A 25,214-nucleotide genomic window follows, 5' to 3' on the forward strand; every position below is an offset into this window, starting at 1 on the left:
ACATATTTAATCTGGGCCACACCTTCTGCTGGAGGCCTGCATAAGGACACTGGAAGAAGGAAGATTGACTCTCTTTTCATCCACTGATTGCCTTGTGGGACTGAGCAACTGCTAGATCCTTGGACTTCCATTCACAGCTGCTGCTGACTATTGTTGGGAGTTGGATTACAGACTGTAAGTCACCAACAAATTCCTCTACTATAGAGAGACTACCCATAAGTTCTGTGACTCTAGAGAACCCTGACTAATACAGTTACCATCTCCAGACCTGGGATGACTGGACGGATGGGGGTCTTGGCAGCCTGGGACAAGAAGAATAGGAAGGGGAATTGGAGTTTGTGGCAAACAGATCCTTCCAGAAGCAGGAGCCTGGTTAGGTCCTATGCTCATCACTTGCAGCCTGCAGCACGGGAATCTGTGGTACCCTCAACCACTTTATCCTCCTCAGCACAGAGCCATTACCCTTCAGCTTGCCCAGTGGTCCCCTGTTCTGTCCAAGGAGGGGAGCTAGGGAAGGATGAGTATAGCTGGGTCATTGAATAAAGACAGAAGACACTTGCCTCACTAGAACAAGGTTTCTCACTGGATGGGGGAGGGGAAGTACTATTTCTGACCTAATCAAGTAGTATGCACGTGTGCCCAGAGTTATGTGACAGAATAAGTATATATGTGTGTGCAAAGCTCTGTGGTTTTCTCCAGGATGATCTGTGTGTGTGTGTGTGTGAAGGGCAGGTGGGTGGAGGTACAGTGGCAATCTTGATTACCTAAGCCAAAGAGGCAGCCTTCACTTCCCTCCCTCTCCTTCTCTCCTCTCCCCTTCTGCACTAGTCCAGATCCCTGAAGAGAAATTAAAAGGTTATTTAAAGCCCCCGCCTCCGCTTTTTTTGTCCCTTTAAATCGAGCCTAAACGGTTTTGCTTTGGCAGAAGAAATCTTTTCTGGAGCATTGAGGTGGGGGGTGGGGGATCCTGGTGGGAGAGAAGGGTCTAAGCAGCCTAATCCTCTTATGCCCCCTCCCCTTCCCTTTCTTTGGAGCCTCCTCCCCCTCCCCTCAGGCGCCCTGCCTCTAACTCTGGGTTGAAGATAGGTCCAACCTCTAAATCTGCTGGTGGCTCCTTCTGTTCCACCAAGGCCAACATTTCTGACCCTCTCAACTCAGCCTGGGGTTTTAAAATCTACTGTTAAGTACGGCAACCTCCGCCATGCCTTAACCCCCAAGAAAATGAACAGCTCACTTCCTCAGAGCTAGGCCAGAGAGTTTGCTGGTAGACCTGAGCAATGTCAGAACTAGGATCCAGCTGCCTGTCTGTCCAGACACCTGGATTACAGTACACTTGACCCGAAAAATCACACAAGGCTTCTTTACCGACACACAAAGAAAATCCCACAGTTACACATGGACTGTGGTTACATGAGCACCAGTAACAAAGACACAACACATTCTAGTCCCAGCCACTGAGGCCAAAGACACGTTGCTCAGAGTACTGACCACACAAGCATAGAACACATATCCTTCTCTCCAGGTGCCACTGTCGTATAGACATAGCCTTCCAGGCTTCCGCAGAGTCATGGCCACAATAGCCAATCTTGCACTACAAGGTTCCCACATTAACGGGGACACCTGACCCCTTGGCACACACCTCATACACACAAGGCCTTCTCTGGTTCCACAGCCTCCTGCATCATAACGACCTCTTCCTATGAATCAGTTGCACCTGGAAGGAGAAGGAGGCTGACAAGAACCTCAAACCCTATCCAGGGATTTTCCCCCCCCAACCCCCCCCCCCCGCTTTGTGAATCATTGCTCTGTGTGTGTGTGTCCCCCTCTCACACGGAGACAGAGACAGGTGCGTGTGTGTTGTATGCGCATGAAGAAGTGAGTTCGGCAGACTCAGCCTCCCAACCCTCCCCAAGAGCATCCTGCTGTCGGAAGTTCTACCCTGTATGGGTTGAGCTTGGGTGGTGAGTACTGAGTGCAGGTTGGGTTCGTGCGGGTGTTGTGGTACCAGAAGTGTTTGTGTGTGTGTGTGTGTGTGTGTGTGTGTGCGCGCGCGCGCGCGCGTGCTTGCTTGCTTGAGCATGCAGTTGCCCAGTTCAACCTTGTTGTGACAGCTGGGGTGGGAGACAAAGCCCTCCTTAAGCCATCGCAGAGCACCCCAAGGTCAAGAGAGACCAGGTAGACCTAGGTGAAGGTTTCTCAGTACTCCTCAACTCCGTAGGGATTGACCTGCGGCTTTACCGCCCAAGATCCAGAGCCAGCAATGACGGAACGATGTTCTCGTTCTCGGGGAAATGATGGACGCTGCCGGGGTCCCTAGTTCCTCTAAAGGTTTGACCCGGGCTGCCTAGGCCTTGAGCTGCTTAGATGCTCCAGAGGGGCTGGGCGGGGCCGGGGCGAGAGTGGCGTGTGATTGGCAGCCACAGGGGCCAGTAGGGAGCGCGCGGCCCCGCGCCTTGCGCCCGGGAAACGCGGTTTAAAACTCCAGCTCCAGCCCGGACGCGCGTAGATGGCAGTGGCAGCGGCGGCGCGGGCCAAGGAGACCAGGTGCGAGCGGGCGGGGCTGGCGGGGTGCAGCCAGGAGGGGCCTGGGACCCGGCGGGACTGGGAGGGCTTGGACCGTCAGCTCCCGGGACCTCCTCCGCGTTTGCGGTCCTGTAGTCTGGGAGTCGGTGGGAGGATCGGAAAGTTTGAAGAGGGTGAGAGACTTGGAAGGTAACAGACACTTAAGCCTTAGGGGGAGACGAGATCCGAGGCAGGAGGAGGGAGCTCCATGGGGAGAAAGAGGGAGCGGAGCGATCCCCAGGGCCGGACACGAAGCCAGGGCGACAGAAGGAAAGAACTAGAAATTCCGAGTAGAAAGGAGGGCAAGTCGTGGGTAGAAAAGCGCTGAGGCGGAGACGGAAGCCTCGGCCGCGGAGACGCAGGCACCCGCAGAGAACGCTTCGGATCCGTCACGGTTTTGCCTCATTTGGAAGATATTACTTCGCCCCTGAAAAAAAAATAAATACAAAAAAGGTTTGGATATTAAGCGGAGACAAATCCTTTTTCAGTTTGGAAGGGGGCGGCGGGTGGGGGGTGGGTAGTCAGGGTAATGCAGAGCAGATGCGCCCCGAGGCGTCACGCAGCCCGCGGCCCGGGCTGGAGAGGGGGCGCGGTCCTCCGCCCAGGTTCCTTGCCCTGGGATCCCGCAGGGCCACCTACACCTCCCAGCGTCCCTATTCCCGAGTATCCCGCAATACTGGGATTTAGCTCAGAATTTATCCTTTCTGGCTACCGAGGGCTCCTTGTCTCCTGGGATTGCGACTTTACACGAATTATTTGGCCGGGGGGTGGTTTGGCGCTTAGCCTGCCTCTGCCCTCGTAGACACGACCTCAGGTTAGGATCTTTCAGGTGGGTTTTTGGTCCGCAACGGCCTTAGTTCTCTGGAATTCGTTTGGCCTCCCACGGCCTATTTTGGCGTGGAGCGGGCGAACTCCAGCAGGGAATTCAGGCTGGGGCGGCGTTTGGGAGGCGGGGATCAAAATATGAAGGGCTCTGCCAGGGTCTCTCTTCTCTCGGCCTCTCATTCCGGTGGCCATAACCCATCTTGGATGGCGACAAGCTAGGGCCTCTAATGGACCTTTCTGGATCTTGGCTGAAGTTTCTTAAGTTCCCAGACCCTGATCAGGGGCCTCCAAGGCCCGGGCGGTGCCTTTAGAGCACTTAGGGGAAAAACATCTTCTTCCTCGAATTCCTATCAATCTGGGGACCAAATCCTGGTAGGGGACTGAGGGCTCTCGGTGGTATAGTTGTGTAGTGACTTGTCGGAAAAACCAAGGCTAGGCTCCGGGGAGAATTGTATCTAGAGGCCGGGCCTTTCGCCTTTCCCTTTTTTGGGAGCATTCCAAAGCTGGGAATCCGCGGGGCCTCTAGTGTAGCCTCAGCGAGGGTTCTGCCTGGGGCGGTAGAAGGACGTAGAAGGACTTTTTCGTTTTAGAAAAAAGCGGACGGGAGGCCAGGGGTCTTCTGGACTAGTACTGGTTTTCTGTGGGCAACTTGGGTTTGGGGACGTCGCAGAGAGCTGAGGGTTTTACTTACTGGATAGGCCTTGGGGCAAACAGGCTGTTCGCACCACTGAGGTTGCAGGCGTAGTTGTGGAAATTGTAGAATCTCCCGGTCTGTCCTCGCGAAGGTGGGAGTGGGAGACGTGTCTTTTTCTTCTTTTGTGCCGTGCCAGGAATCCTGTGCGTCGCAGGCGGGTTGGCTCTTTCTATAGGGCGCTGGCCGAGGAAATTCTATGGCCTATCCGTTTTAAGTGGGTTTCAGTGAGCTCTGTTTTCAGGTTTTTTTTTTTTTAATCCGCGCTTCATTTTCTTGCATATCTAGGTTTTAGAAGGGGGAAGGCACTCTCCCCTAAAGATAAGTTTCTATTACCCTTCTTCACTAACCAGCTGTGCTTATATATGTGGGTAGGCGGTCAGGGGAAAAAAAAGTAAAATTTGCTGCCTAGTGAGAGCAAATTATCCAGATAATTTGCTCCAATTTCTCTCCTCTACGTCCGAGTCTTTGGATAAGAAGCAAAGCACTGCAACTCAGGACGGGGATGGTCACCTTACCTCATCTCGTCAGGCCTCAGGGGCACAGACTCCTGCAAGGACGCAGGAACCTGGTTGCACAGTCGAAAGTGGAACTGAAGGGCAAAGGTGCGAAGATTTGGAAACCCGTCCCAGGCGAAGGCCAAAAGAAAGTGAGCTTTAGGATGGCTCTGTTGGCTCAGGGGTCAGTTTCCTGGGCTACGGGTGAGTGCTTGTGAGACCCCTTGATAATCCTCTCTGTTATTTTCAAGTTACTATGATTCCACATGATAGCAAATTTCACTGCTTAAAATGGGTAACTGGAGTTAGGCTTGTGGTCTGAACACACAGAGACTGAACTGGGATGGGGTTTCCACCGAACCTCTGGCTGGCATGCTAGATCTGAAATCAGTACTGGGCCCTGGCTTTGGCTGGGGATGTTTTGGTGCCTGCGATGTTGGGGAGCCATAGATCCACAGATCCGGAAGGATCGCTGGGGCTCCTAGCAGGCTTTGAAGGCAAGAGGAGAACTAGATCCAGTTGCTGCAGCAACCCCCCGCCCCCCAAATAACGTAGGGCTCCCCCCCCACTTCCCTGTATTAGAAAGGGGTTAGTCTACATTGAGTGCCACACGGAGTGGAACTTCTGGCTTATAGTGACCTGGCACACTGAAGTCACACAGGCAGAAAGATCTGGACACAAATTCTCAGTATCCCCTGGTAGACAGTGTCACACACTCCCAGGTTAAGCCTTCACCGACACTCGCAGGTAACCCGTGGGGCGACTGGGCACAGAGAGACAGCCGGAACTTGGGACCTCACCTTGACAGCCCAAGGGCATCGGAGCCTAACTTTTTGTCCGCCCTCCATTTCTGTCTTTCTCCGGAGCCTGGCGGAGGCACCCTACCCTTCTACCCAGCCATAGTCCTGGAGGAGGCACTCTCCGCCTTGCCCGAGTTCCCATTCCACACCCCCTCCTCCCTGGCTCAGTCCCTTCCCCACGTCCCGCTCGGCCGCCCCGCGGTGCCCATGTAAATGACAGCAATAAATATCTAATCAAGGCCGCGGGCGACGCCACGGCCCTCCAAAGCCCATTAGGAGCGGGCAGGCTGGCGAAGTGGGAGGGGTGATGGGGGGCTTCTGGCCTCCAAATTCCTCCTGCTTTGAGTACCCCTCATCCCTGACCTTGAGCGAGTCTCCTGTCAAAGGGTATTTACTGTGCTGGGTTCTCCTCCCGCTGGCCCCCCCCCCCACCTCGGTTTGATTATCCGTTTTCCAGCACCTCATTTGGTTGAGCTGGGGTTCTCCTGCCTGGTTGTCAATATACCAGTCGGCAGAACACTCATTCCAGCTTTAGCCCAGTTTCTGTAAGCAAAAGGAAGAGCGGCCCTGGCTGCCGGATCAGCACACTTGGCTTTTTCCTGTCGCGGTCACTCCCGCCTCTGTTTAACCGCTCTATGCGCGCCGCAACCATACGCCCTTAGGTCACCAGAGCTCACTCGGTCTCCTACCCTCATCTAAGCGCCATCGCCCCAGCTGTCAGGATTTGGCTGCCGACTGGTCCATCCCAAAAGGAATCTGCCTGCAGTGCGGGAATCGCGTGCTGGGTACTAGCACCACAGACTCTTGCCGCGAACCCCCACCAGATGTCTTGAAATACCTTCTCCAAGAGGGTATTCTACAGTCAGGAGAACCTTCTCCACAGAGAGACTCTACAGTGACTGCTCTGGGTCTTGGGTCTGCAAGATGCCAGAGCGGCCCGGCCCATGCCTGCGGTACTCCCGGTCTGGGCAAACCCGTCGAGCCCAGCAGTCTTTTCTGCTCAGAAACACCGGGATGTCTGACCCGGTCCTGGGTTCCACCACTTTTGTGCCATGCCCCTGGTCTCCCGTGCTCTTTGCCTCTTTGGGAGAGGACACAGGAAGCACAGAGTCAAGCAGTTATCTCTAGACCTGGAGTTACTCGCAGAGACTGCGGTCAAGTCTGCCAACCCGCCCTCAAGAGCGGAAGCTTGACCATAATTGAGAACAGCAAAACATCAGTAAACATCTCTCTCTCTCTCTCTCTCTCTCTCTCTCTCTCTCTCTCTCTCTCTCTCTCTCTCTCTCATTTTCCCTCCCACAGTCGCATTTCGTTGTTTCTTTTCTTTTCTTTTCTTTTCTTTTCTTTTCTTTTCTTTTCTTTTCTTTTCTTTTTAAATTTCAGCCGTCCGACTTCTTAGCACCCTATACATTAAGGACCTCAGAAAATCGAGGACTGTAGGCAAAAGGGCCTCTCACAGTCTCGGCCCATTAGCCTGTGGGGGGCTAATTACCCCAATTAGTGGCTGATTTATAATTAATGGCTCGGACCGAGGAATAATTGGATGTTAATGGATAACACTGTGTGTAGGGAACTTTAAGAGACTGAGCTTCTCTGGGGGCAGCAGGCTAGGTCATCCTGAGACACATCCCCATCCTTCTCCTGCCTCCATCTCCTGAGCGGAGAGGGCTGGTCACCGGTTCCTTTGAGCAATTATCCGGTGCACGCCTGCCTGTTGAGTGCTGAACCTCTCCTGCCCTGACCCTGCTAAAGCCATACCTCAATCCCACATGTGTGCTTTTTTGGCTCCAACTCCAGGATCACTTTGGAGACTGCTCCACCGTGAGGATGGCTGGGATCCCGCTACCTCAACAGCAATGGCCAGAAGGTGGCTTGATGTCTGGTGGGGACTGTGGATTTTCCCTGCTGGGGTGGGACAAGGAGGAGCCAGGCCACCCGTTCACTGTTCTGAGCTCCAAGCTCTTCTCCTGTCCGTCTCAGCTGTTTCCTCTCACACGAGCATCCACACAGCTATAACTCCTGTATAACCTGAACCTTCACACTGCAATTCACCACACGGAAGTGCACTGTAGGCCAAACAGTGGCTCCACGTTTATTTGTGGAATCGATGCCAGATACTCCCTGTGTTGCATTCTGGGAACCAAGTACCAGCTGGGGATTCAGACCTTGCAGTAGAGGGAACTCAGATTGGCCAGACTTAGAACTCTGATGAATATTGAGTTCACATTGTGGAGTCAAATTTCTTGGATTCCACATTGCTTAAGCTGCTTAGCTATGTGGCTTTGGGCAGGCAGGTGATCTCACCTCTCTGTATCTTGAATTTTTTTTCCTTATCAGTAAGTGGGAATTACAATGTTGTAGTGAGGATTCAAAAACACATGTATGTAAACTTCGAGCTACTGAGCTCCTCCAGGGGTTGATAGGCCTGGTTGCCTTAAGCCCTATCTCCCACCCCCGAACCCCCAACTCTCTCTACTTGTAGAGAATATTATATAACTTGTATCAACAGGTATCTACAAGCATGGTTGGTAAAACTTGTGATTATTTGGTAGACACAGGCAAATGGGAAACTATATAATTTGTTGAAGTAAAGTTGTGACAGAAATGTAAAGAGCTACCTAGAGCGTTGGAGAGGTTTCCTGGAGAAGGGAGGTCACTAAACGTAATATGAAGAAGGACCATGAGTTCTCCAAGTGATGCTGATGAGGAGACAATATTCCCAGAGGAGCAGGAGGCAATGGCATAGTGGCTTTGGGGAACAATCCCTCCTTGGCTGGCCGTAGGGTAATGGTGCAGTGGGTTAGTGAGGAGCAGCAGCGGAGCAAAGGAGAATTTGAATATGCTTTTCAAGAAAATCTGACCTTGACTGGTTCCAGAGATGACTGAGAGATGGACAATAAAAATAAGATGAAATGTTTACTAAAGGGTTAGTGGCGCAAAAGCGATGACATGGGGAGTGAGGGTCTGAGGGAAGTGACTGTGCCCCAGACCTCCAAGCTCTTACACAAAAGAAGCAAATGACACCACACTTCTGGCCATTACCTCTTACCTCTCTCTTTAGGTTGTCTCCTTGGCTACTCCCTGTGGTCTTAGCCACACTGATTCATAAGTTGCCCCCATTTCCTAGTGGGAAACATAGTGGGGAAGAATCATGTGCCTGATAAGGAAAGGATGGGGCTGGTCCCAGGGCTTCTACCACCTTTGAGTACCTGATTTAGATTTTAAAAATTGGTGCGCTGGGAAGGTTCACAATGACAGATCTGGGGATCACTGAGCTCCTACAAAGCAAACAACATCTGAGGAGTAACTGGAATGTCTCAGTGCCAAACCTATACCCAGATGTTGTTCCTGAGGGTCTTTGGGCTGGGTAGGCAGGGGCTCCACATGCAGCATATCGTATGCTCATTGCTGGTTCCTCCAAACTGAGAACTAAGGACATATGTGCGAATGGTGCGAAAGCAGTCAGTGAACTCTTTCTCAGCCTCAGTTCTTCATCTGCAAAGTAGCAGGAATAAAAAAACACCTACCTAGTTGAACAGGGGAAAGAAATTAATGAGATTGCCAAAGCCAAGTGTCTGGCAGGAGCCTGGGCACAAAACTGAAAATCTTAGGTCAAGCCACTCTGAGGTGGAAGATGGGTCAGGTATCTTGTGTACTAATTCCACAATGCACATAAACTTAGGCACTCACACAGGGCAGAATCTCTCTTCTTTTGCCTCCCTCACAAGATGTTTGGCCTGACTAAGTTTAAGCACCTTCATGGCAATCCTCCTTAGTCTCCCAAGTGCTAGCACTACAGACATGGGCCACCGTGCCTGGCTTGCTCACACAGCTTTCATGGTAAAGGTTTCTCTCTCTGTTGGAGTAGACCAAGGAGTCGATGTCTTATCAGAACAGGTAACACAGACCAAGGTCACAGAGCACATCCGAGTCTGCGTCCAAGACCTTGTGTGTGTGTGTGTGCAGGAGGGGCTCTGGCCTCATGTTCTATATTCATGTTTCTATATTTTCCTACCTTCCAGTGCCAAAGTCTTTTGGGAATTCAAACTGCTAAGTAGGAAGGATAGCTGCAGAGGTTAATCCTCTGAGAGGTTCTCCTAGAATGTCCAGGGTTAAAAGGGCAGCAGTGTTTCTCAAGGAAAGAATTCCCTGGCAATAGGCTCCACTCAGGTAGTTACTCCATCTTTGATGCCCAGGGCTAGTTCTCACTGGTGCCTACCTGATTCTTGGCCTTATGCTAGAATGAATGCTAAATAACTCCCCAGAGACTCCCCAGAGACTTAGGCTCCTGCCCTCCTGCTACCTTGCTAGCTGTGAGATCTTGGGCAGGGGACATTTATCTCCCCAAATCTCATTTTCTCATCAATGTAAACAGGGACAGTAGTACCTACAGAACAGTGCTGTCTTAAAGTTTCTTAGACCAGGACTTGGCTCAGAGTGAAGCCCAGTATAAGGTAACCATCATTGGTACTGAGGCCTCAGGATGCCTTGGAACTGGCAGAGGAGAAGGGAGGCTTACAGAGTGTTGGTTTCCACACTTCTTGTTTTCTTTCTGTGAAACAAAGTTGTTCTGCCTTGTTTTCTATCATGTGTGGGAATGAGAAGAAAGCGAGGGAAAGCTAAAGGGGCGCTGAAGAAGAGAGGTAAAGGCGGCCTGTGGGGTGGCCGAGCAGGGTGTGACTGAGGGAAGGCTCCACTTTCCTTTTAATCAAAGACGCTTCGCATGTGGTTTCCTGGGAGTGCTGCCGTTAATTTATAAAAAATGCCCCCTAATAAAATTCTGCTTGATTCTTCGATTGGCTGGGCATTAGGCCGCAGCCAGCAGCGACGCGGGGACATAACGGATGCATTTGCAGATTTGGAAAATTAAAGCCATCTATATGGCGCCTGTGGCGGGAGATCCGCCGATCTGCTTGCTTAATGAAATATAAAGATTCTTTTAACCAATGTAAGCACAATTCGACAGCTTGTGAAACGCGGCCGCACCATGATGGATGGCTCTCCTGGCTCGCCAGGAATTGCAGGGCGGCACCTTTTAAATATATAATTGATTCTGTTTGGAGTGTGCAGTGGGCTGAGCCCATGCAAGGCCCAGCCTGGGGCTCAGCATGCAGGCTCCAGTTTAGAGACTCCAGCAGGCTCTGCAGAGCTTCACCTAGGTGGTTCCCACAACTGGATGTGGGTAGATTCCACATGCTGGGCTTGGCTGAAGACTCCAGGCCGGCCAGGCTGTCTGTGTTCCTGGGGAAGAGCCCACATGGCACAAACCTCTATCCATCTGTCATATTCACACAGACAGAGCAGGTAGCAGGGCTGGGATTCTGAACCCTCATTCCTTCCTATGCCTCATAGTGAGCTATGGTGGTTTTTTCCTCGATCATTGTATCTTGATCTAAAATTCTCATTTATTTAATACTTATTATTTGCTAAGCCAAGATGCCTACCAGGCTTTGTGCTACATGTTGCAGGAGAAAAAAACAAGGGTAAAATAAATCTATGTATTTTATGTTGAATGTCTTCCTCCTAGATTTCTTCCCCCCCCCCCTTCTAATCTGTCTCATATCCTGTTCAAAATTGGAAGAGCTGTGATACATTGGCCCAGCAGTGGGAGATAGGGCCCACATTACTTCCTAGAATGATATTTAAAGTACATCCCTCTGGTTACATTCTCACACTCTCGTGCATGAGCACACGCACGCACACGCACACACACACACCATTTGTGTACAGAGGTTCACAGATATGTTTAGCTGCAGAGGCATGTAAAAGAGGCAGATACATAAAATGCAGACAGATGCGCACACACTTTTGTGGTGGGTCCCAATAGTGCTCTTTCTATGTGTGGACATGCATAGGTACTGACATAAGTTATGAGTATATGACAATGTGGTACCACATGTATGCAGCTTGCGTGGAAACTAGCATCCCTAGAAAAGGATCCCCCTGAGGCCTGAGAGGAAGCTGGAGTCCTCATGTCCAGCTGGAATGAGGAAAGGAATATGTGACTGGTGGCTGGAGAGATAGTGAAGTGATTAAGGGCATTTACTGCTCTTGCAGAGGACCTAGGTTTAGTTCCCAGCACCTTACATACTGGCTCACAGCCATCCATAACTCCTGCTCCAGGGGATCCAATCCCCTCTTCTGGTCTCCACAGGCACTGCATGAGCTTGGTACACATATATACTTGCAGGTAAAACACTCATAAAGAAATAAACTAACCGATTCTTTAAAAAATAACAATAAGAGACCACAGAGAAAGGAGTTGAGCTAGGAAGACCTGCCTTACACAAACCTCATCTCAAAGGGCACATGCACGTACATGTACCTACTACACACACACACACACAAACACACACACATACACACATACACACACATACACAAACACACATACACACACATACACACACATACACACACACACACACACACACACACACTTATAAGCATATATGCTGGTGTGGAATAAACTTTTTTTTTTTTTTTACTGTCCTCCTGTTGCTTAGGATCCAATCAGAGATGATAGAAATTGAGGAGTTGCATATGCTGAGGTATGATTCTGCATGCCTGGGGGTTCATGGGAGAAACTTTACTTGTGGAAACATGCCATTACTTTCTGGGAGCTTGGACCTCAGCAAATTATACGATCATTCTTATCTCCCATTTCCATATATATAAGATAGGGATAATAGCAGTTTCTACCTTGTATAGCATTGGAAGGATTGATGGTGATGTCTGTATTTCAGAGCTACTTAATAAATAGTTGTCATTAATTCATTCATCAAACCTTAATCTCCCCAGCCCTGATTTTGTGTGAGACCCTGGCAATCTGGGCTGAAATTGGGGTGTCCAGAAATGTGTGAGGTGTCGTCTGTGCTACAAAGGAGCTGTCTAATATGGGAACTGAAAGTGTCTTTATACTCTGATGTAGGTGATAGAACTCAGAAAAGCAGTGTATGCTGGGAGAATGGCTTAGTGGTAGAGCACTGCTTAGCATGAGCATAATCTAAGGTTACATCCCCAGCAGAGGGGACAATAGAGCCATGTGAGGTGCATAGTATAAGTGTGCCGTGTAAACGGAAGCTGTTGTAGTTACCATTGCCATCCTTTTTACCTGGAGCCTGGAGAAGGAAGAGGCTGTCTTCTCATAGGTTGCAAGAACAGAGCCTTTCTGAGGAGGAGTCCTTGAGCCAGGACTGGAGGAAGTAAGAACTTATCGGAGGGAAAGTGTGTATTTTGGGGAGATGGTTATGGGAGAAAGTGACTAGGAGGGGCAAATAGTGAGGCACAGCCGGCCGGGGTGCTGGGGAAGAGGCAGAGCACCAGGCTGGATGCAGAGGTAAAGGGAGGAAAGCCAGATGGGCAAGCTGGGGGGACCAGGGACCACTGCGATGAGGTGTTTATGGGGCCGAGTTATGTACATCTTGGCTCACTTAGTGTAGATGCTTTGTGCTGGGGTGGGAATACACATCTGTAATCTCAGCCCTTGAGAAGCAGAGGCAGGTGGATTTCTGAGTTTCAGGCCAGCTTGGACTACCTAAGGAGTTCCAGACTAGCCAGGACTACACAGAAAAATCTACCCCCCCCCCCGACCCCCAGGGAGAAGACTTTTTGTGCATCAAAAACTGTGAGATCAGCAGCCATTAAGTGAATTAAAGTGCCACTGCATACAACAGTATGCTTTTAAGCAATAAAGCCCTGAATTTGTTGGGAAGTGACATGGCGGTCACAGGGCTGGGAAATATGATGGATAAGGTTTTTTTTCTTCTTCAAGTTGTGTTCCCCTTCCTCATCTGGAGCTTGCAACTCCCTTTGAAACCTAGCTCCATCTCTGAATCCATTGGAATGTATGAATAACCCTCCATGTACTCACACCCAAACCAATGATAAAAGAAGATTATAAATACAGTAAATATATAAATGTGGAAATTTCCTGTAATCCCGTCTGCTATCTCTTAGAGATAACCTCTGTCAACATTTCAGGGCAGAACCTTCTAGACTTTTCCCTATGCATATTTATTCATACATTACAAAAATGAGATCCCATCAGGCACCCTGTTTGTTACCTATTTCTTCCATCCAGCCATATATTGCGAGCATCAGCACATATAGACACATATCATTGTTTTAAGCTGTGCACTGAATTTCGTTGCGGGCCGTGACCGTACCTTCATTTACTGAGCTAATCCTTTCTCGATGGACAGTTAGCTTTCCAATTGTTTGCCATCATAAGCAGTGATGTGATAAATATTCCTGTACACATATCTCTGCATACTTGAGGGATAAATCTGTAAGAAATGGGATTGTTAAATGAAAGATGATATACTCTCTGGAGGCTTTTGATGCAGAGAATAAAGGGCTTATTCATCAGCAAGGTAGGGGAGGACCATTTACCACTCCCCTGTGTAGTAACCCTGGATGGTAATTGTTCTCTGTATTTGATAATCTAATTGGTGAAAAATAAGTGATTGCCCTCCTCCCCGTGGCTATAGCTAAGGATTTTGTCATGTCAGCTGGTTGCTTGTGCTCCTTTATGAGTTTTTCCTTCGTTTATTTAGCCTGTTTCTTCTCAAGGCGACCATCCTTTTGCTTCTCTATTAAAACTCCATACATTCAGGCTGGAGATACAACCCGGTTGGTACTGTGCTTGCCTAGCACGCGCAGGGCTGTGGGTTCAAGTCCGTCTGTGCTATGCAGGTGAAGGTAAGAGGGGCAGAGTGAAGGGCAAATTGGGTTGCAGAATGAATTTGAGGCTAGCCTGTCTCAAATAAAATGAAACAGTAGTTTAGAAATATTCTCTTTAATTTTCATATTGGCTAGGTCATCAGTGTGTCTTCCTACGTTGCTTGTCTGCCTTGAGTGTTGTGGCTTATCCTGTTATACTTAGGTTTTGTCTGTTTATTTGTTTTGTTAAGATGGTTTCTCTGAATAGCCCTGGCTGCCCTGGGACTCGATCTGTAGACCATAGAGATCACAGAGATTTGTCTGCCTCTGGATATCATCATGCCTTCCTTTCTCTTCCTTAGACTTCTGCTCATGTTCATGATGCACAGAGTGGGCTTCTGTAGCTGCTGAAAGACATCAGCCACCAGCTGCAGACTTCCATGTGCAGCTGCCAGTGCATTCTTTCTCGGACGTTAGATTCACATTTCACAGTTGCCACGGCTCCTCCAGATTTGAGTTTATCCTCATCCTTCTTACTTTAGTGTCTTCCTCAGTGCTCCTGATTCTGCAAAAGACTCCATTTCACACAGATGCTAGGGCCCCAAACTACAGTTCTATCTGTCCCCTTTGCTCTCCTTTCCTCACGTCTTATAACTCACCCAACAGCAATCATGCCATGCTCCTTTCAGACTACATCTAGAAACTGGTCTCCTCTCTCCTCTCACCGCCCTCCCACGAAAGAGAGCACACCGTGGATAACACCTGGGACTTTGAAGCAATGATCTGACTTTCTCCACTCCTACCACCCCAGTCTGTTCTGCCTACAGTAACACAGTGAGGTGGAGGGGCTTTTTGTTTGTTTTTGAGACAGGGTTTTACTGTTTAGCCCTGGCTGGCCTGATCTGGCCAGAGATCTACCTGTCTCTGCCTTCCGAATGTTGGTGTTGAAGGCATATGCTATACTATGCCTTGGCCTATGAGGAACTTTAAATAAATAAACAAATGAACAAACAAAAAACAAAAAGCAACCTCCTGGGGCTGGTGAGGTGGCTTAGTAGAGAGAACAACTCCCACAAATGGTTCTCTGAACTACACACACACACACACACACACACACACACACACACACCCCTATTTACACGCATAACATAAATAAATAAAAATGTAATAAACTTTATTAAGAAATTATGGAGAATGGGGTAATGGCACCATAAAGTACTTGCTGTACAAACATGAATTTCCTGGGACTTGCCGGCAACCCTGTTTAGCATAATTGGCAAGCGACAGGCCAATAAGAGACCCTGTCTCAAAAAGAAAGTGGTTGTTTCTTGAAGAATGATACCTGATATTGATTTCTGGCTTCTACATACATGTGCACGTTTGTGCATGTGTGCACATGCATGTGTACATATATATACCTAACCTAAATCATATGCACAAATGTGTACACACACACACACACACACACACACACACACACACACACACACACACGTTCACACACACCTAGCCCAAATTATACCGTTATTACTTCCCTGTAAAAGATCCTCTAGGGACTTTTCCTCACTCAGGATAAAAATCTAAACTCCTAGCCAGGAGGTGGTTATGCATACCTTTAATCTCAGCACTTAGAAGGCACAGGTAGGCAGATCTCTGAGTTCAAGGTCAGCCTGGGCTACAAAGTGAGTTCTAGAACAGCCAGGGCTACACAGAGAAACTTATCTTTTTTTTTTTTTTTTTGATTTTTCGAGACAGGGTTTCTCGGTGTAGCCCTGGCTGTCTTGGAACTTACTCTGTAGACCAGGCTGGCCTCGAACTCAGAAATCTGCCTGCCTCTGCCTCCCAAGTGCTGGGATTAAAGGCGTGCGCCACCACTGCCCGGCTAGAGAAACTTATCTTAAAAACAAACAAACAAACAAACAAACAAACAAACAGAGAAACTTATCTTAAAAACAAACAAACCAACCAACCAAAGACAAAAAACCAAACAAACTCCTTATGACAGACCAAGAGGTCTCTCAGCAGACCATCCACACAGCCATTTTCTCCCCATCCTCAATCCGTTTGCTTGCTGTCTCCTCCACCACCTTGTGCTCTTTTGTTTTCCCTTTTTAGGTTTTATTTTATATGTATGAATGTTTTGCCTACATGTGTTGCGCCCTGTGCCTCCAGAGACCAGAAGAGGGCATGAGATATCTGGATGGTTGTGGATGGTTGTGAGCCACCATGTGGGTGTTGGGAATAAGACATGGGTCTTCTGCAAGAACAAATGCTCTCAAGTGCTGAGCCACCTCTCCAGTTCCAGACCCTGGTGTTAGTGTTGACTCATAGACTTGGTGTTGTTTACACTTTAGGAACTTTGTCCTCACTGATCCTTTGGTCTGGAAGGCTGTTCCCTGAGCTTCACAGGGCTTACCTTGCATTACTGTTATTAGATCATAGAAGAATCTCTGATATAACCTTCCCTCTCTTTCTTGTCATTCTCTTTCCCTGACTCATTCAGAACATTTGTTCCTACCTGACATATTGCATATATGTTTAATCACACACACACACACACACACACAAACACAGACACGGAGGGAGGGAGGGAGGGAGCCCTACACTGGGGACCAAGACTGAGGCCTAGGGCATCATTATACGCACTCATGTTGAGCAAGCGCCATACCAATGAACTACATGCACCACCATTTTAAGACAAAGCTTTTTAGGCTGAAGAGATGGCTCAGCAGTTAAGAGCACTGACTGCTCTTTCAGAGGTCCTGAGTTCAATTCCCAGCAACCACATGGTGGCTCACAACCATCTGTCATGGGATCCAATGCCCTCTTCTGGTGTGTCTGAAGACAGCTACAGTGTACTCACACACATAAAATAAAAATTCTTAAGAAAAAAAAAAAAGACAAAGCTTTTCCAAGTGGCCAAGCATGACCTTGAGCTTCTGATCCCAGGCCTGAGTCTCTAGACAGCTGAGATAACAGACCTGTGATGTCAGACCTAGAACATTTATATCATTTTAATTTTATCCTTACTTCCCTGAAATGTAAACTCCATGGAGTTAGGGGCATTGGGTACTTGGTAGGTGTGTGTTTAATAAGTAGTTGTTAAACAAATGTACAGTGTGTGGTATAGTGCCTGTGTATAGGTGTATCTGCTGTGTGGGTTGACCTCTATGGAAATGTTTGTTTGTGGAATTTGGAGTAATGACATTGAATTGAATTCTGTGTATGTAAGATGGCTTCTGCGAAGACTTTGCCAACAGTGTCTGTATGGGATTGTCTGTGCTTGTATACATGCTGTGGATGTTTGATTGTATACACACACACACACACACGGGTGTGAGCATCCTTTTCTGTAAGAATGGGGAGCTGGTACACCTGGTCATGTACCCCTAAGAAAAGAACTTGCATTACAACTCAGATTTCCCTTCCACCTCCAATATCCAGGGAATAAACATACCTCCTTTGTGCCTTTGGGTGGCTACAAACATGGAGTCACTTTCCAAAAGTGATGTCACTTCAAAGTCACTTTTAAGCTGATGCAGGCTGAGGGTTCAGATGAGACAGCAAGGTCCAGAGGTGACCTAGGGCTGATGGGGCCTGGACAGCCTCTTTCTCATACAAGACATCTCACTGGGAGAGACATGTTCCTTGACACATCTTTCTTGAAGTAACTGACTGCGGAAGAAAGCAACCTCAGTGACGTGTCGCAGAGTAAGTCTCCAGTTGACCATTGCCTTAACAGCATTCTTCTTTCTCTGCGTCTGCTGATGGGGTTTGTGGTTCTTGGCTTGCTTGCTTTTGGGGGATTTGTGAGAATAAAGGCGGTAATGGCAGTGAATGGCAGCGAGAGTGATAGTTTTATGTCTGTGAAGCAGAGTAGGGTTTTAAATTACTCTCTCATCAGAGCAAATGCCTCTGTGGGGAATCCAGCTCGGGACTTGGCTCCAGGGAAATGCAATGCAATGGTGTTGGTTGAATGAGTTACCTGTGTGAGTAAGCCAATGGCTGTACACGTGAGCGCCTGGGGGATTCAATGAAGAGGGCCAAATAATGCAGAAAACGGATTGGGCAGTCTCAAAGACTAACTTGTTTGTTTTATTTTGGGACAGGGTCTCATGTAGTCCAGGCTGGCCTCGAATTTGCTCTGTATCTGAGGATAACATGGAACTCCTGATCTTCCTGTCTCCATGCCCAAGTGCTGTGACTAACGAAATGGGCTCCAAGCCCAGCTCAGACTGACACCTTTGAGCACATAGTACCCCAGGCCATATTGAAAAGGCTTTTCTTAGTTCTCAGTAACCCTGGTCGGTGCTTAGTCCTACTGTTAATGACCTTTTCTGGAGACAGCAACTGAATGAGGGTCAGGGAAGTTGGGCCAGTTGTCCAAAGTCGCAAAGCTCTGAAGGCCAAAGCTGTGATTCCAGCCCAAGCCATCTGACTACAAAGTGAACCACTGGATGAAGGGGTGAATGGAAGAATAAGTGCCCACTCTGTGGGCAAGACAAGGCCACCTTCTGGTCTGGGGTAGAAGCCCTTGGTAAAGTGGACATGAGGTTCTGGGTGGGGGCTGATGTCTCTCCCAGGATAGAATTCAACAGCCACGCCTCATAATCCTTCTCTGTCTTCCCACCTGCAGGCGGATGCCGCCATGCAGCACTATGGGGTGAATGGCTACTCCCTGCATGCTATGAACTCACTCAGCGCCATGTACAACCTGCACCAGCAGGCAGCCCAGCAGGCCCAGCACGCCCCCGACTACCGGCCATCAGTGCATGCGCTTACATTGGCTGAGCGCCTAGCTGGTAAGGGCCCTGGGGACCTGGCCGTGGAAGCAAGATGCTGGGGGACCAAAAAAAGGAGGTTATGAAAGATAAAGGGGAGAGGGGTGTGTGAGCAGCTTATTTTAGGTACTTAGAAAGCCCTTGGTCACTTAGTAACTGATGACTATGCGGTGCTGGCTCTGGTAGCATTTACATAACATCTGAGCGAGTATCTGCAGAATACTGCTTGCTTGCCAGCACTGTGCTGGGTCCTGGAGCTACCTCAGCCTTTGGTTTCCCATAACAAACCTTTAAAGGAGGTGCTCATTAGCCCTGCCTCATAGATAGGCTAAGGCAGCAGGTACAGGACTGGCCCAGGGACCTTTCTCTGGGAAGCAGATGGAAGAGGACTGGGTGCCTTGGGAGAAGACTGAACATGGGGAGATACAAATGATGGTTCTCATGGTTTGAATACCGGTTAAGTGCCAGGCCACTGTGTGGATCACCATGCCCTCCCCCTTACCTTTTTCTCTCTACCTGTATTCAAACCCCAAGAAGAAGGCCACTTCTTCATTTTATAGACAAAGAAACTTCAGCTCAGAGAGAATAAGTACTGGAGCGTCTGGAGATTGGAACATGACCATATGGGGTCAGACTTGTACTCAGCTATCTGTACATTCGCCTCTCATCTTGGGACCTAGTGGTAGTTCTAGGATAGATGGCAGGAAGTGGTCAGCGAATCATGGCAATGCTTACAGTCACCAGTACTCAAATGCCCAAAGCAAGTCCCAGGCACTTAAGGGAGACCCGAGGCTGACCTCTCAGATGATTTCAGTGCCAGCTTTTCCGTGACTGTGATGAAATATGGGGAGAAACAATTTAAGAAGAGACGAGTTTTATTTTGGATCATAGTTTTACAGGTTTTGGGCTGTGATTGGCTGGCATTACTTGCTGTGAGATTGTATTGAGGCATCATGTCAGAGAGTGCATGCACGGTAAAGCTGTTCACCTCATGGAAGGCAGAAAGCAGAGAGGAGGGAAGGAGTCACGGACACCCACAGAGGCCCACTTCCTCCACCTTAGCCTTAGGTCCTAGCAGCCATTTAGCCATGAGTCCGTCGATGGATCAACCCCTTGATAAGGTTAGCAGCTTCATGACCAAATCACCCTTTACTAGTGCTACCAGCTGGGGACAAAGCGAGCCTTCAGTCCAGCATATATCCAGAAATAACAATGGATATGAGCAGGAGTTAATGACATAGACAGTGGGCTATAGAGTTCCTGGGAAGTGATGCTGCCCAGTTCACGATGTCCCAATCCAAGCCTGTTCAGTTGCATAGGGCCCATGTCCATGCCGGGTAGTTGTAAGGGACTGCATAGAACTCCTTGGAAGATGGAGTGTCCGTAGATCCATAAGAGGACATGATGACCTGAGTCAGCGTGGGACAGCTCAGGGCAGCATGGTGGGCAGGAGGCAGGAGACTTTTCAAAGCTCCACAAGGGGGAAAGATCATCAGGAGACTGGGCACAGGAGTGGGAGAGGGTCTGAGGACCATGCCTACCTTGGGATACCAGCCTGGCAGGAGGACATAGCAGCCAGCCCTACTTCTTTAGACTTTGCTGGGCCTCTGAACAACTGAGTCCCTGGTTGCCCGTTTGGATCAGTGTAGACATTAGTGTCCAGTGTGGTGGTAGTCAGTGTAGACCTGCCCCAGCTATGGCTACTTCCCTCGTTTGGAATGAACTCCTTTTGTCCATTGTGCCAGTGACGTTTAGCTCAAGGACTACATCGCAGAGAGGATTCGGGACAGAGGCTCATGCACACTGATAGGAACAGAGGAATTAGGGTGTTTATCCCACTTCCAAATGGCCAACTTTTAAGGAGGAAATGAGCCCTTGGAGGGGTTCTTATAGAAATCTTACCTTCCATGGCAGGTGCTGTATGAGGAAGCCTGGTCTCCTCTTAACCATCCCACTCCTTGTAGTCCTTGGAGCTAGCAGTAGGATGCTGAGATGCTGCCTCTCCACTAGAATGGGTGTGACTAAGTGGTCCCCACTTCCTTTCCTGCTCAAGGGTAACACTTGTGACTTCAGGTCTGCCTGGGCTAAGATTGGAATAAGTTATAAAGGGTCATTCTTTAAACTGGAGAAGTATCTCAAAGTCTAGGGTTTCCAGTGCATTTCTCATTTAGGGTTTTGTAGAAAGTTTCCCAACCCTGGCGTACAAGAGGACTCTGTGGTACTGTTCAGAAGCAAAACCAATTTGAGCTCCTTCTAGCATTGACACAGTCCATTTTTTGTGTGTGATAGGAACTTACAGCCCAGGTACCAGGCAAGCAGAAGAGAAAAGAGCTACACACTAGCCTGAGAGAGATACCATCTTGGCTGTTTTTCATGTTACCAAACACAAGGGCAAGCCTATAGGATTGATGGTTCACCAGCTTTGGTACTCCAGTCCAACCTTGCAGTGTGGGGATTTGTTCTCTTCCCCTGAAGAGGCAGAGAAGAGTCAAGGCTGGGTGTGATAAGTCCTTCCCATGTGCTGTGGGTCCTGCCAGGGCTAAGCTTTCTGCTTAGCAAACGAGACCAGAAATCTCATGTCTTTCTACCAGAGACGTATAGACAAGGGAAGAAGATGGGATTGAATGTGAGAGACAGAGACTAGGTCTCTGCCCAGTCAGCCTTCCCCTAAGTCATCCTTGAGACAAGCCTCAGCATCTGGTGCTAGGAAGTCATAGTGCCCAGAATGGAGGCTGTTGACAGGTTAGAAAAATTTCCGATCCCAGCCAGTGAGAGAGGATGGGTAATTTCCAAGGGCCAGGGGTCAGCTCTGACGGCTGTTTGGGTGTCCAAAGTGGGTCAGAGCAAAGTCAAGTTCAAAGCTTATTTCCCATAATTAAATGGGCCTTCTCTGCTTGCCCTCCAACGGCTGTACATTTCAAGACATCATCTTGGAGGCCCGCTATGGCTCCCAGCACCGTAAACAACGTCGGAGTCGCACGGCGTTCACGGCCCAGCAGCTTGAGGCCCTGGAGAAGACCTTCCAAAAGACTCATTACCCAGATGTGGTGATGCGCGAGAGGCTGGCCATGTGTACCAATCTTCCTGAGGCCCGTGTGCAGGTAGGGTCCGGCTCTCCCAACTGTATCTTGCAGATAGGTGCTAGCCATCCATCTGGTGTCTAGTTGTCCAGGAGTCAGTGTCTGCTGGGGCAGTGCTGAGATACATGTCTGCTTCTCTCACGTTCATTTCAAAAAATAGATGGCGTTGGGTTAGGGAGAATTATCACCCAGGGTACAATTTTTCCTCTCCTGACTGCTCCTCTCCATGGCCCCCAGGTGTGGTTTAAGAACCGCAGGGCCAAGTTCCGAAAGAAGCAGCGCAGCCTGCAGAAAGAGCAGCTCCAGAAACAGAAGGAGGCCGAGGGTTCCCACGGAGAAGGCAAGGTGGAGGCCCCAGCCTCAGACACGCAGCTGGAAACAGAACAGCCTCCCGGTCTGCCCAGTGGTGATCCTCCTGCTGAACTTCAGCTGAGCCTGTCGGAGCAGTCAGCCAGCGAGTCTGCCCCAGAAGATCAGCTGGACCGTGAAGAGGACTCCCGGGCCGAGGAGCCCAAAGCTGAAAAGAGCCCTGGATCTGAGAGCAAGGTGCCAGGCTGCAAGAGGGGCAGCCCTAAGGCAGGTGAGGTTTGGCAGGGTGGGGATTCAGGGCGCGCGGGGGTGAGTGTGCTGCAGGCAGAGTGGGACCACAGGTCAGAGGAAACGGCCAAATCCAGCACTCTGAGTATGTGACCTGGATCAAAGCAGGAGAGTCAAACACTGGCTGGCATTCAAGAGTGTGACTGGCTACTGCAGACCTGTGACCCATGTTCACCCTTTAGTTACTGAGTCATAGAAAGGTTTAAATAGAGCTTCTAGATGAGGTTCCAGGAGAGAGCCTGGGCGGCAGGGAGGTTGAGGACGGAACAGGTGAGGGACGGACGAAATCTCTTTCACCATTTATGAATTATTACAGTTATTTCAATATTTAGCAACCAGTGCAGATGTACCAGTGTATGTTGGGCGGATATCACGCTGGTACCTGATATTCCCGTTACAGCAGATTTCACCCTGACTCAACATTCTGTCAGGACTTGGCCTATTCTCTCTCTCTCTCTCTCTCTCTCTCTCTCTCTCTCTCTCTCTCTCTCTCTCTTTCTTTTAAAGATTTATTTATTATTATACATAACTACACTGTAGCTGTCTTCAGACACCAGAAGAGGGCATCAGCTCTCATTCTGAATGGTTATGAGCCACCATGTGGTTGCTGGGATTTGAACTTAAGGATCTTTGGAAGAGCAGTCAGTGCTCTTACCCGCTGAGCCATCTCACCAGCCCTGGCCTATGCTTTTTCATCCCAGAGGTCTAATCCATTAGGCGCTCTTGTGGAAAGGAGATCTGCTGAGAGGGTCTAGAGAATGCATCTTCTTTTTTGTTTTTTGTTTGTTTGTTTTGTTTTTTGTTTTTGTTTTTGTTTTGAGATAGAGTTTCTCTGTGTAACCCAAGCTGTCCTGGAACTCGATTTGTAGACCAGGTTGGCCTTGACTTCACAGAGATCCATCTGCCCCTGTCTCCCAAATGCTGGGATTGGAGGCCCGTGCCACCACTGCCTAGCAGGATGGTTTTTTGTTTGTTTTTGTTTTGTTTTATTTTGTTTTTTTTTTTTAAGAGGGTCTCAGTATGTAACTCTAGCTGACCTAGAACTTCCTCTGTAGACCAGGCAGGCTTTGAACTCACAGAGTTCAACTGCTTCTGTGTCCAGAAGGCTGGGATTAAAGGTGTGCGCCACCACTCTTGACCCAGGATGGTTCTTTCGAGGACTAGGCACATCCATCTCTGCTCCACAGAGCTGCTCTGGGCTGGAGCCCCTCCCCCTAGCCAGGGTGAGAAGAAACAGAGCTCTGGCATGCTGTATATCCAGACACAAACCCTAAGCTAGGCAAGGAGGACATAGGGCCTTTGAGCTGAGGGCTGGGGAGAGAAGATGAGAGCCCTGATTACTCCTGGACAAGATTAAGGGGTTCCTCGGGGAACTCGGGCATGGGTGCCCAGGTAGGAGGAACCCTGCAGCTTCTCTAAGTCTCTCCCAACCCAATTCTGAGGGTCACTTCAGAGGATGCCCTGGCTGACATAGGGTGGTGATGGTTCTAGCCAGACTATGTTCACTGCTTGATCCAGGGGATTGGAGCGAGCCTCTCCTCCGAGCCCAGTTCTCTTGTTCTGAGTACTTGTTTTGTATCCTCTGCTTGCAGATTCCCCAGGCAGCCTGGCCATAACGCCCACAGCCCCAGGGGGCGGCCTCCTTGGTCCTTCCCACTCCTACTCCTCGTCCCCACTCAGCCTCTTCCGTCTGCAGGAGCAGTTCCGCCAGCATATGGCGGCCACCAACAACCTGATGCACTACTCATCTTTTGAAGTGGGCGGTCCCGCACCTGCAGCGGCTGCAGCTGCAGCGGCTGCTGTGCCCTACCTAGGGGTCAACATGGCCCCATTGAGCTCCCTACACTGCCAGTCCTATTACCAATCCCTGTCAGCAGCTGCTGCTGCCCACCAGGGTGTGTGGGGGTCCCCATTGCTGCCGGCGCCCCCCACAGGCCTGGCACCTGCCACCGCTGCCCTGAACAGTAAAACCACGAGCATTGAAAACCTTCGCCTCCGGGCCAAGCAGCACGCTGCATCCCTGGGACTGGATACACTCCCCAATTGACTGTCTGGCTTCTAACCCAACCATGGTCTTGGGTGTACCCCTGTCTCGGTCCCATGGTTATTCCCAGAAGGCTCTCCAAGTTCTCCTAGAACTAACTTTGAGAGCCCAGGGACGCTGGGGCCTGGAGTCCTTTCACCTTGTCTCCCTTATTCAAAGTCCCAATCCCAAGTGAAACCTACACACCCTCTGCATGGCCCTGCTTGGACCCCATGGAGGTCAAATGGGGAGGAGGGGAGCAACTGGCTACACCCCCTCCTCCTTATTGCCTCCTCCCTTCTGCTCCCCCATTAGTAAGTTGAAGTGTGGAATGTGAGATATAAATATAAATATATAAAACTATATTTTCAGGCACTGCCTGCCCCAGGCCCCCTTTCCCTGTTCTCACATCGCCACTACCCTTGCCCCTGAGATTCACTCCAGCAGTCTCTCTCTCTCTCTCTCTCTCTCATTCCCTCTCATCCTCCTTTTTCTCCTGATCCCCCCTCCCCTGCAGCCCCACTGCCTCTGTCTTGATCTCTGTCCCTCTACTTACCTGGATCTACCTGCTATGCCTTCCCTTGGCCTTTGGTGCTGGCTTTATTATTGTCCCGTATTCTCAAACAGTGTTTCTTTTGGGGGTTGTAGTTTTTTTTTTTTTTTTTTTTTTTTTTTTTTTTTTTTTTTGGTTTTA

General features: G+C 49.4%; 1 protein-coding gene across 2 annotated transcripts; it reads left to right on the plus strand.

The window, feature by feature from the left end:
- Positions 1 to 2,505: 2,505 nt before the first annotated feature.
- On the plus strand, positions 2,506 to 24,942 carry Dmbx1 (diencephalon/mesencephalon homeobox 1). 2 transcript variants are annotated; one of them, XM_021161334.2, is made up of 5 exons: positions 2,506 to 2,544; positions 18,676 to 18,841; positions 21,743 to 21,921; positions 22,138 to 22,480; positions 24,090 to 24,942. In XM_021161334.2, exons 2-5 carry the CDS (start codon positions 18,688 to 18,690, stop codon positions 24,542 to 24,544), a joined length of 1,131 nt encoding a protein of 376 aa, XP_021016993.1. In that variant the 5' UTR covers positions 2,506 to 2,544; positions 18,676 to 18,687; the 3' UTR covers positions 24,545 to 24,942. The 2 variants fall into 2 exon arrangements, with proteins under 2 accessions (XP_021016993.1, XP_085694538.1); XM_085838412.1 differs by lacking the exon at positions 2,506 to 2,544 and adding an exon at positions 12,502 to 12,580.
- Positions 24,943 to 25,214: the final 272 nt, after the last annotated feature.

Source organism: Mus caroli, unplaced genomic scaffold (assembly GCF_978045245.1).
Source record: "Mus caroli unplaced genomic scaffold, Mus_caroli_1 scaffold_6, whole genome shotgun sequence".
In the NCBI taxonomy this organism is placed as follows: Eukaryota; Metazoa; Chordata; class Mammalia; order Rodentia; family Muridae; genus Mus; species Mus caroli.

Excerpts from the sequence above, each read along its gene's own strand:
- Dmbx1 (XM_021161334.2), top strand. The coding sequence starts at position 18,688 with ATGCAGCACTATGGGGTGAATGGCTACTCCCTGCATGCTATGAACTCA. Across the intron at positions 18,842-21,742 it reads ATTGGCTGAGCGCCTAGCTG|ACATCATCTTGGAGGCCCGC; the intron begins GTAAGGGCCCTG and ends GTACATTTCAAG. Across the intron at positions 22,481-24,089 it reads GAGGGGCAGCCCTAAGGCAG|ATTCCCCAGGCAGCCTGGCC; the intron begins GTGAGGTTTGGC and ends CTCTGCTTGCAG.